Raw genomic sequence first — 14,483 nt, forward strand, 5'->3', positions numbered from 1 at the left:
TGATAGTACATACGCGAGCGCAGTCATTTTTTTGGAATTTAGTATTTCGATATGTATACTTTAACGCAACGCAAAGCGGTTGCATTATCCTAACTAGGATAGTTAAGTTACAATGAAAATATCGGATACCGAAAGTATTTTTTTCTCCTTATATTTGAATTTTTCCTTATACGAAAATATTGGTTTATTAAGAACAAAATCTATGAGCGTCGCCGTATCATAAGCGAAATTCTGTTCTACCATTATTATTATTATTATTTCTCTTAAACAAACAATCTTCGCTGCAATCGAGGTAAACCATTTACGGTGGATGCCCTGCTCATTTGCAGTGACACTGGATAAAAGGTTGTAAATAGTAGTAGGAGGTGGAACTCATTCAGAAGAAAATAATGAGTGGAAAACAGCAAGACCAACATTGTCGGATTTCGTACTTGTATCAAGCAGCACATTATTTACTTCAGCATACTGAAGAAGCGAAATTTTCTAAGCATTACATCTCCACAGCAAAGCAGGTATCTCAGAAATCTGTTTTACGGTTGCACCCTAATATTAAGAGAACAATTTGCAAGAAATGCAATTGTCTTATGGTGATCGGCAAAACATGTTCGGTGCGGACGGAAGAGCCATCTAAAAGGAAACCTGAATGCGATCGTAGTTTATGGGTATGCAATGAGTGTGGGACAACAAAGCGATTTCCCCTTTCGAACGGAAAAAAAAAAAAAAAAGAAGGATGATTATAGAAATGAAAAAGAAATGATGGAGCCATAAAGAATTCCTGCAATTGAGCCAAATGAAATGAAAGTCATGATTGTAGTTTTATGCACACCAACATTTGTTGAAATTTTTTCGCTCTGTATCAAGGTAGCAAATTTAGTTTTTAGTCTTTTGAAATTGCAGAGGCTTTTGATTGTACATGGGCCATGCGGGAATGCAAATCTAAAACAGCGTCGTGTTAACAAGTATATCACACATATTTCATACTTGTTCAATACTTACAATTCCAGTAATAATGCTCAAAACGACAAACACCTTAATGCTCAAGAACGAATCTTGAGCCAACCATCCTGCTATGTATGCTGCAACCTATAATTTACGCATTGTTAGCAAGTTCACCAGAGCGTATCTAACAGCCGTACACCAGATATTACGGTCGCATAATTCATGTACTTTGAACAAAGAATTTGTCCATGAAAATCGATTTTACCCTCTAAATAATTCATGGTAGATGTAAGCTCCTTTTCATTCAAACAGTGATATAGTGAAGGTAACCATTCGCTGTATTCGCTTATAATGGATTTTAGTGCAAGAGAAAATATTCGCATTAGTAAACATCCTTCTTAAAAAGCAATTCACTTAACTGAATAGAATAAAAACTTGGAAGACAAGTACTTTCTATATATAGAGCATCATTTAGCAGGAAGAGCTGAAAGATGTAGGGAGGTATTTCACCATAAATTGGTTACACTGTCGGCTGAAGTTTTCATCCACAGCAACAACACCTATGGTCTTTGATCTATGTAGACGCACCTTAACGTACTAAGAAGGACGATAACTTTTCAATAAGTTGATTCTGCATTTGGATAACCTTTTGAATTCAAATGCCAACAAAGTAAAGTGACAAACGCCATCTAGGCTAACTAGTTTTTATGTTTTTATGTTTTGTTTTTAGGCTGCATCTATTCGAGAAAAAGCTCAAAGTTTACCAGACAAAACTTCTTACTAGTCCAGTTTACACTGAATTTCGGTATCGGTTGTCTTCGATTCTACATGAACGGTTCCCTGCTCTCGCGGAGAGTTGTGCTAAAAGACTTTCTTTCCCCAAGCCCTCTTCGTAAATTACAGGCCCTATTTCAAGGAAAACTTCCAGAACCAGAACCTGAATCTACCTTTGATTTACAAAAGTCACCAATTGTTCAGCCAGCTCAACATTTCGTATTCCTAAATAGCGCTTCCTCAGAAACACAACTAGATCTGGACGGCTACGAAACTGTATATTCTCCATTTGGAAAGCGGTTGTCTCATAAGCATCGTCTTTGGCTGCATGGAGTTTTGAAGTTTCATAGACCGCTGCGGTTATTTCAAGAAGCTGAATGTCATGAGGTCGTGCACACAAAACAGGTAGGACAAAAGATAAACCCCTTGTCTATTGCTAAAGAAAACGTTTCAAAAGCTGATACACTTCCTGCACAAGTTCTGATTGAAAGAAAAATTTACAACCAACAAAAAGATTTATGTTTAGAAGAAGACCGTACCTTGTATTATACAAACAAGGATTATCTGGTAGATGAAAAGAAAATTATCAGTAAATCTCCTTCGACAAAGTCATGGGTATTTACTCCTACCGAAGTTATGGTTTTCCGTTTTTCCGCTTTGATGTTTAATGCTCATTTCATTCATTGGAATGGACCATATACGATGTCAGTGGAAAAATATCCAAATCTTATTGTTCCAGGTCCATTGCTTATAACAGCCATGGCGAATTTCTTTCGATATTCATACCCAGAACTAAGTACAAGAATTCGTCAATTCAACTATCGTCTTTTGACTCCTATATTCGTCGGTACCCCCATTCGTGTCTGCACAAATGATAATACATTGGCTGTTTGGCTGGAAAGCAATTCTACTGTTCATCCTACATTGCTAGCAAAAGGAAGATTTTCACTTGACTAGGGCATAGTCCAACAGCACTTACGAACTAGTAATAAACAGATACAAACAACGGTATATTATATACGCTTTTCATCAATTACCTTTACCAACTACACCAGTAATTTTTACAAATAAATTATTGTCTCATAGAGTCGTTTAGCCTAACAAAGTCGTTTCTGGCATTTTCATATTATTAAAACAAACAAGGATCTGAAGTTAATCCAAAAGTGTTTTGAGATAGGAACTTTCGAAACAACTAACGACAAGAAAAACAATAAAAGATGAAGTCCAAGAAAAAGAACAACAGAAAATTATTAAATATACATAACGAGTAACGAAAAAAAAAACATAAACCGAAAACCTCATTCCTTGTAGACATTTTTAACAGTTCGTCAACAAAAAATTTAAAAAGATTTTCTCATGAATAACCGTAAGAAAAATAAATAAGACTTTTCCCAAATATTGAGTGAGGTGTATGTATCCCTTTTATTTTACTTTTTTTAGTTTTTCAATCAACCACGACTTGGTAAGACATTTTTTACCTACCGTGTTTTACACGTAAATGTCGAACAAGAGCATCATGGCGACTGAAGTGTCTCTGGTCACCACAAATTTCACAACGAAAAACAGGCCGAGTTTTGGCATGTATTGTATCTTGGTGACGTATTAAGTCATACGTCCTCGAAAACACAGTGTTACATGTTTCGCCTGTAGTACGATTTGGTAAGGTACACCGTACTGGACCTGCCTGTTTTCCAAATTTGAATTTTCTCCGTTTCCGCTGTGTTCCAGCCGAAGTAGTTGCACTTGGGGTTGGGGTAGTGTCGACAGGAATGGAATCTTTCTCCCCACTAGCAGCAACACTAGCAGCTGCGGCCACTGGATGGTCTTCCTTCTGTTCAGTAGGGGACATATTTGCCAATGGTGGAGCCGGCGGTGGCTCGACCACAGAGGCTTGAGGTTTTGTCGTCTCAAGAGAAGCGAATCCACCATTCGCGAAGGAGTTCTTCATGGGAGAGGTTGATGTAGGGGACGGGCTTAGAGTGGTATTGGAAGGAACGACAACAGGCGGTTGGGTAGGAGAAAGAGAATTCATGGAACCGAGAACTAGAGAGGGGCGTTTTGGGCGATAAGAATTATTGATGGGAATAGGGTAAGTGTGATTAGATGGAGGTGGAAGGGATTCTTGAGGGAATTGATTAGAATTTTGCATCTGAGATGGAAGCATGTCAGAAACGCCATCTAGAGCCTGTGAGCCATACTCTGCATTAGCAGAGGGGCTGGAAGGTAACAACGAGTCTGCAGCTTCAGCCAACGCCTGAGATCGCTGAACAGTGGGATAATCCAAAGAGGCATCGCGTACTGGGTACGCATTGTAATCTAGAATGCCGTCACCATTCATGGACATGTTTGGTTGTCGGGGAAGATTTTGATTCATGCTATACATTTGGAAAGCTTGAGATAAATTTGGCGGCGCAGGAACAGCTTGATCCTGGTAATTCTTAGGAGACAAGCCAAACTCTTCTTGTTTGACAGGCAATGCCGATGAATCCTTGGCATCGGCGGAAGGAAACATAGAAGGGACAGCCGTCTGCTCTTGCTTTAATGAGATGGGGGAGGACGGCATGACAGGAGCGGGCACAGGAGGAGGAGCAGATTTTTGTTGCTGTGGTTGTTTTTGTTGCTGTCGGAAGTGATAATTCTGCATGGCCGGGTCATTATTGTTGATACCATTCGCAACCTGTTGGGAGGAAAGCAATCCAGCTTCTAGAGAAGGGGGATCCATGCCAAATGGATTACCATCGACGTTGGGAATAGAGCCAGTCCCGTCTGGCATCACCTGGCTGGGAAGTTGCATGTGGGTGTTGGAAAAGGAGGAATCGTTGACGGCAGGAAGGGAAGGAGTTAGCGGAGGAGGGGCGGACATATTTTGGGTAGCTGCTGCGGCATTATAGTCGGCATTTGCAGAAGGAGACAATGGCACGTCGAGGTCATTGCTAGTAGGCAGGGAATTATTTTCGTTGGACCCATTGGACGGCGTAGTGACAAACGCGGGATTGCTTCCCAAAGACGAGGGCGCGCTGGCAAAATTTCCGCCATGGGCATAATCGGCAGACATTGGATCTAAGGATAGGTCCATGGTAGAGTCTTGAATGGTGTCGAGGGTAAAGGGGTCCATGCCTTCGGCTTCATTGTAGACGCGTATAGGGACGTTCATCATATAATCCCAAGAAGACATGTCGGGATAGCCCGAAGGATCCATAGATTCCTTTGCATTCGGATCCAAACGTTTCAAATCCATTCCGTTGCTAGAAAGTTGGTCAAAATCGGTATCGGAAAAGACATTGGGAAACACGCTTGGTATAGTCTGTTTATTGTTTTTTAAAGGGGAATTGGAAGTCAATTGAGATTCCTGAAGTCTCCAATTGGAACCATACGGTTCATTATTTGTGGTTTTCGATGGCGCTCTTGACTGTGATTTTTCTGTAGTGTCCATGAAAACTTTCAAACTACAGCCTCCCAGCTGTATATATAAAGGGATGATGTCATAGAAAAAGATCTAGAAAGCGAAGTCATCGAAAAATACAAACCATCAGAAATGACGTTTTCTAAGGAAACTCCACCAATGAAACAGAGCATAACCGAACATGAGATAGATAATACGTCAAAAACTGATATCATTGAATGTTTAATTTTCTAGAGGCGCCTACTTTAAGCGAAACCAATCGAATGTCAAACCGCGAAAGTTGCCGATTCTTTACAAATCATCACCTGCAAAATGTAAAAATAGGGCACTAGAACGAAGTGCAAACCATTGCATACCATTTCGTTAACCATCTTTTTTTTTTGTTAAAGCAAATAAAAAAGTCCACCATCAGAACGTTATATTATGTTTGTACGGAGTTTCTTAGAGAGAAGTTGGTTGTCGTCGTGGTAAGCCAAGTCAAGCTTAGCTTAGCTTAGCTGGGTCAGGTTCCGGTCATGTTTGTTATGGAAAGGAAGAGCGTCCAGATTCGTTTGTAAGAGGAGGAAACAAACGGAGAACGATGAACCACGTTAACTTGAGTCTAGGTATAGTGATGGTGTTTCATCAAAGAGATTAGGACACTTCATCGCATGTAAGAATGGTGTCAACCCATCGTCCATCCTCGTACGTCTGTTGCAGATCAGATCGTCTGCTTTATGAAAGATTTTCGTCGAACGTTTTGTAAACGTCTGTTGATGTGGAACGAGTTTTGGTGAGAAAGTCAGAGAGTATAAGATGAGAGAGGGAGAGAGGAAGAGGGAGAAACGAGAAAATTTGAGAATGTGAAAAGGTGGTGTGTAGTGGTTGTGGAGAAGAGGTTCGCTTGATTCTAACCCCAATAACCTAAACCACCACCAAACGTTACCCGAGGAAACAATGTGGAGGGAGTGAGGTAAAGAAAGAAGGAAAAATTGGATTGGATTGGATTGGATTGAGTAAATGGATGATGGGTTGATGAAAAATAAAACTGTACTGTAACGAAGTAAGAAGAATTAAACTATCCAAGCGTTCGGAATCCATTCCACACTTAGTCTTGGATCACAATCTCGATGCTATTACACTTTTTTTTTCTCTTTACATATAAAATACTACTCTCTTCATCGTTTCTCTACGCGCGCTTCAATCAAAGCATAAAAATCCATCAATTAACCAAGCTCTTAGCAAATACTATACAATGAGAAAACAAAAGCGTGCTGCCATCATTAAAAATGAAATAAAAAAAAACACACAAAGAAGGATCTCGTAGAAAGAATGTTGGAAGAGAAGCCTCTGCAAGGAAATCATCCACAGCCTGCTCTTGCTCTATCTTTTTGGCTATAGGTATGGGCATAGCGATGTATTTTCATACACACTACCGGCAGATGGCTCCAAGGGAAAGAATGTTCAAGGGAATGATTTCCAATCCTACAAGAAAGCCAGCACATACAAGAGTAGAATCATAATTGCACGAAGAACCAAGAATCATGGTCCATACGGCTTGGCCTTTCCTAAAAGACGATGAAACCTTCTCTACGCTTCGCTTCTTCCAGTCCAACTGACACACATCTCGTGATATTTCGATGCGTTCGTTTGGTAAAGTAAACCAGACAAATAACCAAACAACAAAAACTGTTTAACCACCGAAACCATAAATGGTACGGCCTTGACGCTTCAAGGAATAGACAACGTCCAAAGAAGTGACAGTCTTACGCTTGGCGTGTTCAGTGTAGGTGACAGCATCGCGAATCACACTTTCCAAGAACAATTTCAAGACAGCACGAGTCTCTTCATAGACCAAAGCGGAAATACGCTTGACACCACCACGACGAGCAAGACGGCGAATTGCGGGCTTGGTAATACCTTGAATGTTGTCACGCAGAATCTTACGGTGACGCTTGGCACCACCCTTTCCTAATCCTTTTCCTCCTTTACCGCGGCCAGACATAGTTCAGTAATATATTTAGTGAAACCGGTTGTAGAACGCTAAACTCGCTAGTTCGAGTGCTTACTGGATAAAGTTGGGCTCCTGTGCCTTCTTATATATAGTGCGACAATCGCCATCAATCCTTTGACGTCAATTCTAATAACAGGGTTCGGGTTGTTGATCAAATTTTTAGGGCTCACTCTATATATATAAGGACGCGCCTGCAGTCGCCAAAAGTCTACTCTACAACTACACAATACAGCAATTCTGAAAAATGGCTCGTACCAAGCAAACCGCACGTAAATCCACTGGTGGTAAGGCTCCTCGTAAGCAACTTGCATCTAAGGCCGCCCGTAAGGCTGCTCCCGCTACTGGTGGTGTCAAGAAGCCTCACCGTTATCGTCCCGGTACCGTCGCTCTTCGTGAAATTCGTCGTTACCAAAAGTCTACTGAATTGTTGATTCGTAAGCTTCCATTCCAACGTTTGGTTCGTGAAATTGCCCAAGATTTCAAGACTGATTTGCGTTTCCAATCCTCTGCAGTCGGTGCCCTTCAAGAAGCTGTCGAAGCTTACCTTGTCTCCCTCTTCGAAGACACCAACTTGTGTGCTATTCACGGTAAGCGTGTCACTATTCAACCCAAGGATATGCAATTGGCTCGTCGTCTTCGCGGTGAACGCGCTTAATCATTAAGTTGATGATTACCATTTTGTTTATCTCAAAGCGTTAATTTATGCTATGTATGAATTCGTATGGGTTTATTAATTGGATGAGTGTTACTTTATTCCGTGTTCTTTTCTTTCGCATTGTCATTCTTGTTTATTAATTGATTTTTCTTTTCATTCCGTGGACTTGTTGGATGAGCTCGGGCGGGTTCTCGAACCATCTATGATAGCTTTTCTATGGTTGAATGTGTTCTTTGCTTCTTTTAGTTAGTTGGTACTTAACCTTTTAACTATTATATTTAGTAATGTTATTTTTTTTGCGCGCAAATATTTCTGTATTTCTGTTTCGTATATGTTTTCCCTCTTGTAATGAATGAATGAGTAAGTGGTGCGTACGTATGCTTCCTGTGGACTAGCTTCTTCATATTTGTCTAGTTTGTTTGTCAGCTTTGATTCAATTTTTATATTCTTATTAATCAATGCAAGAATGTACAATGCCTTTGCCCTATTTCATCATCTCTTTCAAATGTTTTTCAAAAGAAAAATGATTCATCAAATTCTGGTATTTCAGCCGGCGCTGGTTTAATTTCTTGGCCCATAATAGTGGTAGGCTTGTTTTCTATGGGACTAGCTTCTGACTGTTCTTCTTTTCTCGTAGCTTCTTCCTTTGCCTCCCTATCAGGAATGCTGGAAGGGAACTGAAATTTCCAGTTGCGTAGTAACTCAAGAGCAATCAGGTCGCATCCCATTTCATTGTATACACGAGCGCTGTTGAGAACAAACAGATATTCCAGCATTTGATCCCTTTGTAACACGTCGCATCGAAGAAAATCGTATAGTAAAATTAATGCAGGATCATCCGATGTATGCTCATTTTTGGTCTTCCCATGATTCTCTTCTACGTTCTCTGTCTCTCCTTGCGTCTCCTCCTCATGATTATCCAATTTGAAGGACTCTATTAGATCGTCGTCAACTTCTATAAGTGACCTTAATGGAACAAGCAGACTTTTAATTGATTTCGCTTTCTCATTTATCATTGTGAACCCCCAGTTTGCAAGCCAACGATCATTGTAGAAAGCTGCCGAGGGCAAAACAAATTCCTCGATAATCCTTTTTAGACATTCTTTTCCGTCTCCTTCATATACTCGTACGATAGCTACAGCCAAAGATAAAGTATGCAGATTGCGGATGCAAACTTTCGCTGCATCATACGGACTGTCTGCAAGAAGAAAGAAAGCCGCCGCATAAAAGTACCGATGCTTACTTAATAATGCGAATGCATTCTTGGACGCTGCAACCTTCCATCGGTTCTGTGTAAAGTCATTAGACAAAAATTTCACTGTGGGTCTTGATTCTTTACTCCAGCTCGCCAAGCTCCAAAGTTTTTGTAAGACGGATACTTTGCCAAGCGCTATATGGTATAAACTAACTTTCTCGGGATCCCGATCACCGTTGTTAGTAAAGTGATTTCTACACAAATCCTCAAAAACGTTCTTCAATGCTTGCTGATTTAACCAAAAAGGTAACCTGTACTCCTCAACGGCCGGCCATAGCAAGGTCTTTCCATGAGCTTTCACCGTGTAGTCTAGCAGAACACTTTTATTGGTACTGTAAAATGCCCATAAGGCATCGCGAGTAGGAAGAAGATTTGATCGATGTTGATATTTGTTTAAAACGTATTGGTTCAACATAATACAAAATCTTCTCCCATTCAAATCCAATGACTTTCGAAGTTGATCTGCTTTACAAAAGGCCTCTATTACGTTTAGTAGATAGAACTGTGATGACCTTGTTAAAGTTTTCACTTTCTTGTTTTTCAACAGCAGACACAGGTCCGTTGTAAATGCTTCTACATACGCCAGTGGATTTTCGGAAACAGATGGCTGTTCATCAGAAAAATCCTTCTTGACTGTAATTTCATTGGCATGTTTCGTCAAGGCTTCATAGAATGAGCTCATCAGTTTTTCATCATCATGTTCATAAAATTCTAAACAATCCATATTCAACAAAAAGTGCATAGGATGGTCATTTTTCAAAGAAATGTAAAAGAGCAAGAGAATTTTCCGGACTAAATACTCTTGGTTTTTAAGCAACAACTGCTGTAAAAATTGAGGATGGAATACCGGCAAAATACCATTCAGTTGGTAAGCAAGGTCAAATATATTATTTGCTGTTCGCTTTAGGGCGGAAGGAAATAGCAGTGATATATCATCAGGAAGTTTGCTCTTAAAAAAAAATAAGTTATTTCCGGCGGCAGTAACCAAGGTACCATTATCTAGCCAGGAAGAATCACTAATAACCATGTCCGTATACATACCCAAATTATAAAGCCGAATAGGTACCCAACAAGGAGCGTCACTAATATAAGATCTACGGTTCTGGGATAGTAAGATAACATGATGCTGGAAACCTATGGCAAGGATGGAATGAGAATTGGGAGTTGAAGTCCAATCTAAATCTATTATGGGGCCATATTTATTAAAAACATTGGTGAATTCTTCATTGGCAGTAAAAAAAGAACTCCCTGTATCAAAAATAGACAAGCGAAGCCGATTCTCTGAAACCACAGCTACTTTTCTCGAAGTAGAGCCTTTAACCATGTTTGCGGCTTTTATATTCGTTCTTACTCGAGAAAACTCAGTTATAATTGCATTCGAAGGACCTGAAATTCTTGCCATCCACGTTTGTAGCAAACCATCATCAGAAATCGAGACAAATACTTCACGTTCGAATGACTCTATACTGCTTTGGCTTAATGTTGAGGACCACCCCATAACATCAACGGCGGAAGCTGTATAAATTTTGGGAGTAAAGCCTACTCGATCTAGAAACTCGAGTTTTGTGCCTTGATGATTCTCTATCAATACATTATAAAACCAAGCATGACCACCTTTTGTTAATGCACATAACACAGAAATTTGATTTTTCTGCACTGGTAAAATAAAAAAAGTTATGATTTCACTAGTGGGAACTTCACTACTAGAACAAACTAACACGGGGGCGAAGGCGTTATCGCAATGCCAGAGCTTTATAGTAGAATTGTTAATTACAGCTGCATATTCACCTGCATGTAATGGTAAAACAAAGTCATTTTCCTCTAATCGCAGTTTCGATCGTCGCACTAATGATCTTTGACTATCAACAGATAAGTACGACTGTAACATGCAGACGCGTTGACTGTCACAAGAAGCAATTCCATGTCCATTAGATGTTCTAACAAGAGATTTTACGGAAACATCATGTCCATAAAACATTTGGGTTGTGTGTAGTACGAACTCTTCATCTGAATATATATTTGATAACTTAAATGCATACTCGTTGGCATAATCCTGGAAGTGAATTATAAACTTATAATCGTATTCATCTTCTTTCATGGTTCTGTATACCTTAAGAAATCCATCCGGCGGTAAAGCATTTCGTGGAAACTTGACAGGAACACTTCTAACCAGTTTAGCAGTCGTAAGGTAATCTTCATCCATGTGGAAAGAAAATACGTGTAGTTTATAATTAGAAAATAAAAAAAATAATTGTGGATGCGAACTAGCTAGACCTACCAGTTTTGGAAGGACGGGATCATCAGGCAAATCGCCTGAGTACCGACTAATGGCATGAGCCAAAGCAGCTGTAAAATCATCCCTTTCTAGTAAAAAACAGAATGGTACTGATGCTTCATCGGTATATTCCTTCAAGTCCAAAAAACAAGAAAGATGCATAAGCTGGGAGCCAAATCGACTACCGGTCTGCCATATGCGCAAAATATTTTGAACGTCAACTGTGCAGAAAAATGGAAGAGAACTGCTGGAGTCTGGATGCAGTGGTTTTGACCAAGAGTAAAATCGTATGGGTACTGGGTGAGGGAGATAGCTAAAATCGTATAAGGACGTTACGCTTCCTTGAGGAGATGATCTTAACCAGACTTTAGCTAGTGGATTTCCTTTTTCGACAGATGCTATGTAACAAGCATCGGATGATAGACTTGATCCAACAAAAGGGATGCCTGATGCTGAATCCAAAGACCAAAGTACACAAACTTGGTCGTCAGAAAAATTAAGAATGTTTAATTTTTTTCCTGTACATACTAAAAGGTTTAAATTATATCCCCAGGATAATGTCAGAACAGAACTATCACCCGGCACTTTATACGTTATATAGTGCTTCCAATGCCATTGTTCGTCAGGCAAATACACAGTTACGAAATCCGTATACGATATGGCCAAGGCTGCACCACGACAATTCAGCGCGATGGCTGAGACACTTTTATCGAGTTGTATAGTTTGATAATGCTCATAGTTATTTACAATAATAGCGACAGAACAAGCTGTGCCTAAAGACTAGATTAAATTAATAATGAGATTACCATTAAAAAAATTTGAAAAATGAGAAGCTCATGCGTACCAAAACACGCTTTTGATTCCAGTAAACATAATCCTTGGCAGAAGCGCCTTTTAAAGGAGTGCCTGGATTAACAAAAGCCAGGGGCATTCTATGAAGGAATTCAAATCATGAACTCCCAAAAAAACTTGTGTTTCTTACAAACTGTATTGTATTTGCTAATTTAGCATACGCCCTTCTTGGTTGTTTTCTCTAGTTTACTTCATCACATTAAAGGTAACCATGTTACTCAGTAAACAAAAGAAGTTGCTGGATTTACAAACCAAAAAGACACGTAGGAATGGACAGTAGTTTAGTTACTTAATTAATTCATAACAATCTTAGACTTGAAAGATTGAGCTATGCGAAGCGTCTTATACACATTTGAATTGAGAGCATTTGTCTATCCCTTAACTGTTGAGAAATAATCAAGTAGGCATAGTCAAAGATAGCACAGGTTACTAAAACATTTACATAAGGATTAACCTTTCTCTCTCTAAATGATAATGATATACTGCAATCAACATAAGTTGCTTGAGTGAATAATAGAGAATGGCATTTCGTGAAGATTCGTACAGTAACAGTATCAACAATTGAGAAAGCAAGAAAAGAGGAAACAGCATATGTTTATACACTTTCTTCGTTCCAAAAGACTGCTTATACCCATCCTCAACTGTAACAGTTAATACACTGAACAAGCACTGAGAGTATATAGGGTTTATAATGGCATGAAGAAAGTAATTCGAAATTGAAAGAGAATCTTATATATCACCAAAAGAGCATGTCAGTCCACACTTTGTTGTTGGAGACGATTATCGAGTCCGAAGTAAGATTTTAGAAAGAATAATACTTGATGTAAAATACGTGAAGGTTATATGATTTTAGTGTTGTCAATTCCTAATTCACCATTACTGACCGGAAAACAAAAAATAAGGATGGGCACAAGACAAATCAAGTCCTTTCACACCAAAGATGTTACTATCGCGTGAATGAATGAACACGAATCGAAACCAGATGCAAATTCCAAAATTACCATAGAGGAAATATAAGTAGTAGTAATACTACCTGGCTTGTTAAATGCTCGACCGTATATTTTTTAAAATAAAAACTAAAAGATTCATTTTTCTATAACTGTTCGTACATGTTTTTACATCATTTCGGTAGATCGTCGGACAAGACGTCTTACACGTTTTTTGAATTCTTGAGCTAATAAAGTGGTTAGTACGGAATTTCAGATGTTACATACGATTCTCGCGGAATTCCTTGGCTGCATCAATATTAGCTGGAGACTCGTCGTTTGGAGATGAAAGCATGGAAACAACACTGATCAAAATGGTTTCAGGTGAATGAACAGGTAACCAGCGCTCGCCCGCGTCTTCATAACCAAATTTATCATCACCGGGAGGATGAAGAATGGAGATACAGACTTCACCATCAGGGTGTACATTAGGATGCCAAATTTCGGTAGTGAACTAAAATAGAAATTAGCATTTACTTCAAAAATTCTTCAGCGCTGCAAAATGCGATAAGTGAGCACATCCATGAATAAGCTTACTTTCATTTTTGGTGGCATTAAAGGGTAATCCTATAAATTTAGTTAGAATATGAAAGGCTCTCCTCTATAGGGATCACCGAGTTGGATCTTCACATAAGAAACCACATACCTGAGGGAATGTCAAAGTCGCGTGGAAGAAACCGCCCTCATAAAGTGTGTCATCGGGGCCGATGATCATAACTTCCCATTCATAAATGGATTTATCATCTACCAATCCCACACTGAAGCCTTGAGGAGGATTTTTTTGAATTTCCTAATGAGTGTTAGCCTTTAGTCACATATCAACAATTGAAATTATAAAACAAATAAACAAACAAAAAAGAACTATCAAATCACATACTTTTAACTGTTTCCGAAGAAGCTGTTCACTTGCTGGCGAAGACATATTTGCAAATTTACTCTGAAGGCAAAACTGTTTTATAATTTTAAAGAAATATATTCAGTTTTTGCTTTTTTTTTATTAAACAAAATAAAAAAGAAAAGGTGATGGAGAGAAATAGGAGGTGAAATAATATAAAGGGAAATGCTTACAAAGTAATTTGCTTTGGACAAAGAGATCACCACTAATAGCTGGGCACTACTGATGGGCTCTTGAGTTACCTTTATTTCGCTAAAAATAATTTTAATACCTCTTTATATATAACCTGCTTAAACACACTTACTGCATTGTCGTTTTAGTTTATAAAACAATTATGTGAATTATAGCCATGCGAATTTGCATTCAAAGTTGTGTTTCATTATACATTCCTGTTTGCAATTAAACTGTTAGTAACTTCGCGATAGCTAAACTCTCTTAATGAGACTTACATTCTTT

General features: G+C 39.0%; 8 protein-coding genes across 8 annotated transcripts; 3 read left to right on the forward strand and 5 right to left on the reverse strand.

Moving 5' to 3' along the window:
• Window positions 1-159: 159 nt before the first annotated feature.
• On the reverse strand, window positions 160-1,348 carry SOCG_01256 (uncharacterized protein). Its single transcript, XM_013164211.1, has 3 exons — window positions 1,137-1,348; window positions 997-1,083; window positions 160-936 (listed from the first exon to the last, which is right to left on the reverse strand). Exons 1-3 carry the CDS (start codon window positions 1,320-1,322, stop codon window positions 871-873), a joined length of 339 nt encoding a protein of 112 aa, XP_013019665.1. The 5' UTR covers window positions 1,323-1,348; the 3' UTR covers window positions 160-870.
• SOCG_01255 (RNase P subunit Rpr2) lies at window positions 182-904 on the forward strand. The gene has a single exon (XM_013164210.1). It carries the CDS (start codon window positions 390-392, stop codon window positions 732-734), a length of 345 nt encoding a protein of 114 aa, XP_013019664.1. The 5' UTR covers window positions 182-389; the 3' UTR covers window positions 735-904.
• SOCG_01257 (3-hydroxyacyl-ACP dehydratase Htd2) lies at window positions 1,187-2,942 on the forward strand. The gene has a single exon (XM_013164212.1). It carries the CDS (start codon window positions 1,768-1,770, stop codon window positions 2,668-2,670), a length of 903 nt encoding a protein of 300 aa, XP_013019666.1. The 5' UTR covers window positions 1,187-1,767; the 3' UTR covers window positions 2,671-2,942.
• Window positions 2,793-6,015, reverse strand: SOCG_01258 (transcription factor Rsv2). The gene has a single exon (XM_013164213.1). It carries the CDS (start codon window positions 5,144-5,146, stop codon window positions 3,188-3,190), a length of 1,959 nt encoding a protein of 652 aa, XP_013019667.1. The 5' UTR covers window positions 5,147-6,015; the 3' UTR covers window positions 2,793-3,187.
• A 231-nt stretch (window positions 6,016-6,246) lies between these two features.
• On the reverse strand, window positions 6,247-7,914 carry SOCG_01259 (histone H4 h4.2). The gene has a single exon (XM_013164214.1). The coding sequence runs from the start codon at window positions 7,098-7,100 to the stop codon at window positions 6,789-6,791; it is 312 nt and encodes a 103-aa protein (XP_013019668.1). The 5' UTR covers window positions 7,101-7,914; the 3' UTR covers window positions 6,247-6,788.
• Window positions 7,258-8,073, forward strand: SOCG_01260 (histone H3 h3.1). Its single transcript, XM_013164215.1, has one exon. The coding sequence runs from the start codon at window positions 7,354-7,356 to the stop codon at window positions 7,762-7,764; it is 411 nt and encodes a 136-aa protein (XP_013019669.1). The 5' UTR covers window positions 7,258-7,353; the 3' UTR covers window positions 7,765-8,073.
• A 203-nt stretch (window positions 8,074-8,276) lies between these two features.
• Window positions 8,277-12,225, reverse strand: SOCG_01261 (RAVE complex subunit Rav1; the record flags this gene model as incomplete). The annotated part of the gene is made up of 2 exons (XM_013164216.1): window positions 8,277-12,074; window positions 12,139-12,225. The coding sequence occupies 2 exons, from the start codon at window positions 12,223-12,225 to the stop codon at window positions 8,277-8,279; spliced, it is 3,885 nt and encodes a 1,294-aa protein (XP_013019670.1).
• A 48-nt stretch (window positions 12,226-12,273) lies between these two features.
• SOCG_01262 (ubiquitin conjugating enzyme Ubc15) lies at window positions 12,274-14,252 on the reverse strand. Its single transcript, XM_013164217.1, has 5 exons — window positions 14,010-14,252; window positions 13,779-13,922; window positions 13,670-13,699; window positions 13,361-13,586; window positions 12,274-13,320 (listed from the first exon to the last, which is right to left on the reverse strand). Exons 1-5 carry the CDS (start codon window positions 14,052-14,054, stop codon window positions 13,262-13,264), a joined length of 504 nt encoding a protein of 167 aa, XP_013019671.1. The 5' UTR covers window positions 14,055-14,252; the 3' UTR covers window positions 12,274-13,261.
• Between the last annotated feature and the right edge of the window lie 231 nt (window positions 14,253-14,483).

Source organism: Schizosaccharomyces octosporus, assembly GCF_000150505.1.
Source record: "Schizosaccharomyces octosporus yFS286 unplaced genomic scaffold supercont6.3, whole genome shotgun sequence".
NCBI lineage: Eukaryota > Fungi > Ascomycota > Schizosaccharomycetes > Schizosaccharomycetales > Schizosaccharomycetaceae > Schizosaccharomyces > Schizosaccharomyces octosporus.

What these genes read in the sequence shown, in the direction of transcription:
- SOCG_01255 (XM_013164210.1), top strand. Translation starts at nt 390, where the DNA reads ATGAGTGGAAAACAGCAAGACCAACATTGTCGGATTTCGTACTTGTAT.
- SOCG_01256 (XM_013164211.1), bottom strand. Translation starts at nt 1,322, where the DNA reads ATGCGAATATTTTCTCTTGCACTAAAATCCATTATAAGCGAATACAGC. An exon ending in ATGCGACCGTAATATCTGGT is followed by an intron (nt 1,084 to 1,136) that starts GTACGGCTGTTA and finishes CGTAAATTATAG; the next exon opens with GTTGCAGCATACATAGCAGG. An exon ending in TGAGCATTATTACTGGAATT is followed by an intron (nt 937 to 996) that starts GTAAGTATTGAA and finishes ACGCTGTTTTAG; the next exon opens with ATTTGCATTCCCGCATGGCC.
- SOCG_01257 (XM_013164212.1), top strand. Translation starts at nt 1,768, where the DNA reads ATGAACGGTTCCCTGCTCTCGCGGAGAGTTGTGCTAAAAGACTTTCTT.
- SOCG_01258 (XM_013164213.1), bottom strand. Translation starts at nt 5,146, where the DNA reads ATGGACACTACAGAAAAATCACAGTCAAGAGCGCCATCGAAAACCACA.
- SOCG_01259 (XM_013164214.1), bottom strand. Translation starts at nt 7,100, where the DNA reads ATGTCTGGCCGCGGTAAAGGAGGAAAAGGATTAGGAAAGGGTGGTGCC.
- SOCG_01260 (XM_013164215.1), top strand. Translation starts at nt 7,354, where the DNA reads ATGGCTCGTACCAAGCAAACCGCACGTAAATCCACTGGTGGTAAGGCT.
- SOCG_01262 (XM_013164217.1), bottom strand. Translation starts at nt 14,054, where the DNA reads ATGTCTTCGCCAGCAAGTGAACAGCTTCTTCGGAAACAGTTAAAA. An exon ending in TTCTTCGGAAACAGTTAAAA is followed by an intron (nt 13,923 to 14,009) that starts GTATGTGATTTG and finishes AACACTCATTAG; the next exon opens with GAAATTCAAAAAAATCCTCC. An exon ending in CAAGGAATTCCGCGAGAATC is followed by an intron (nt 13,321 to 13,360) that starts GTATGTAACATC and finishes CCACTTTATTAG; the next exon opens with CTCAAGAATTCAAAAAACGT.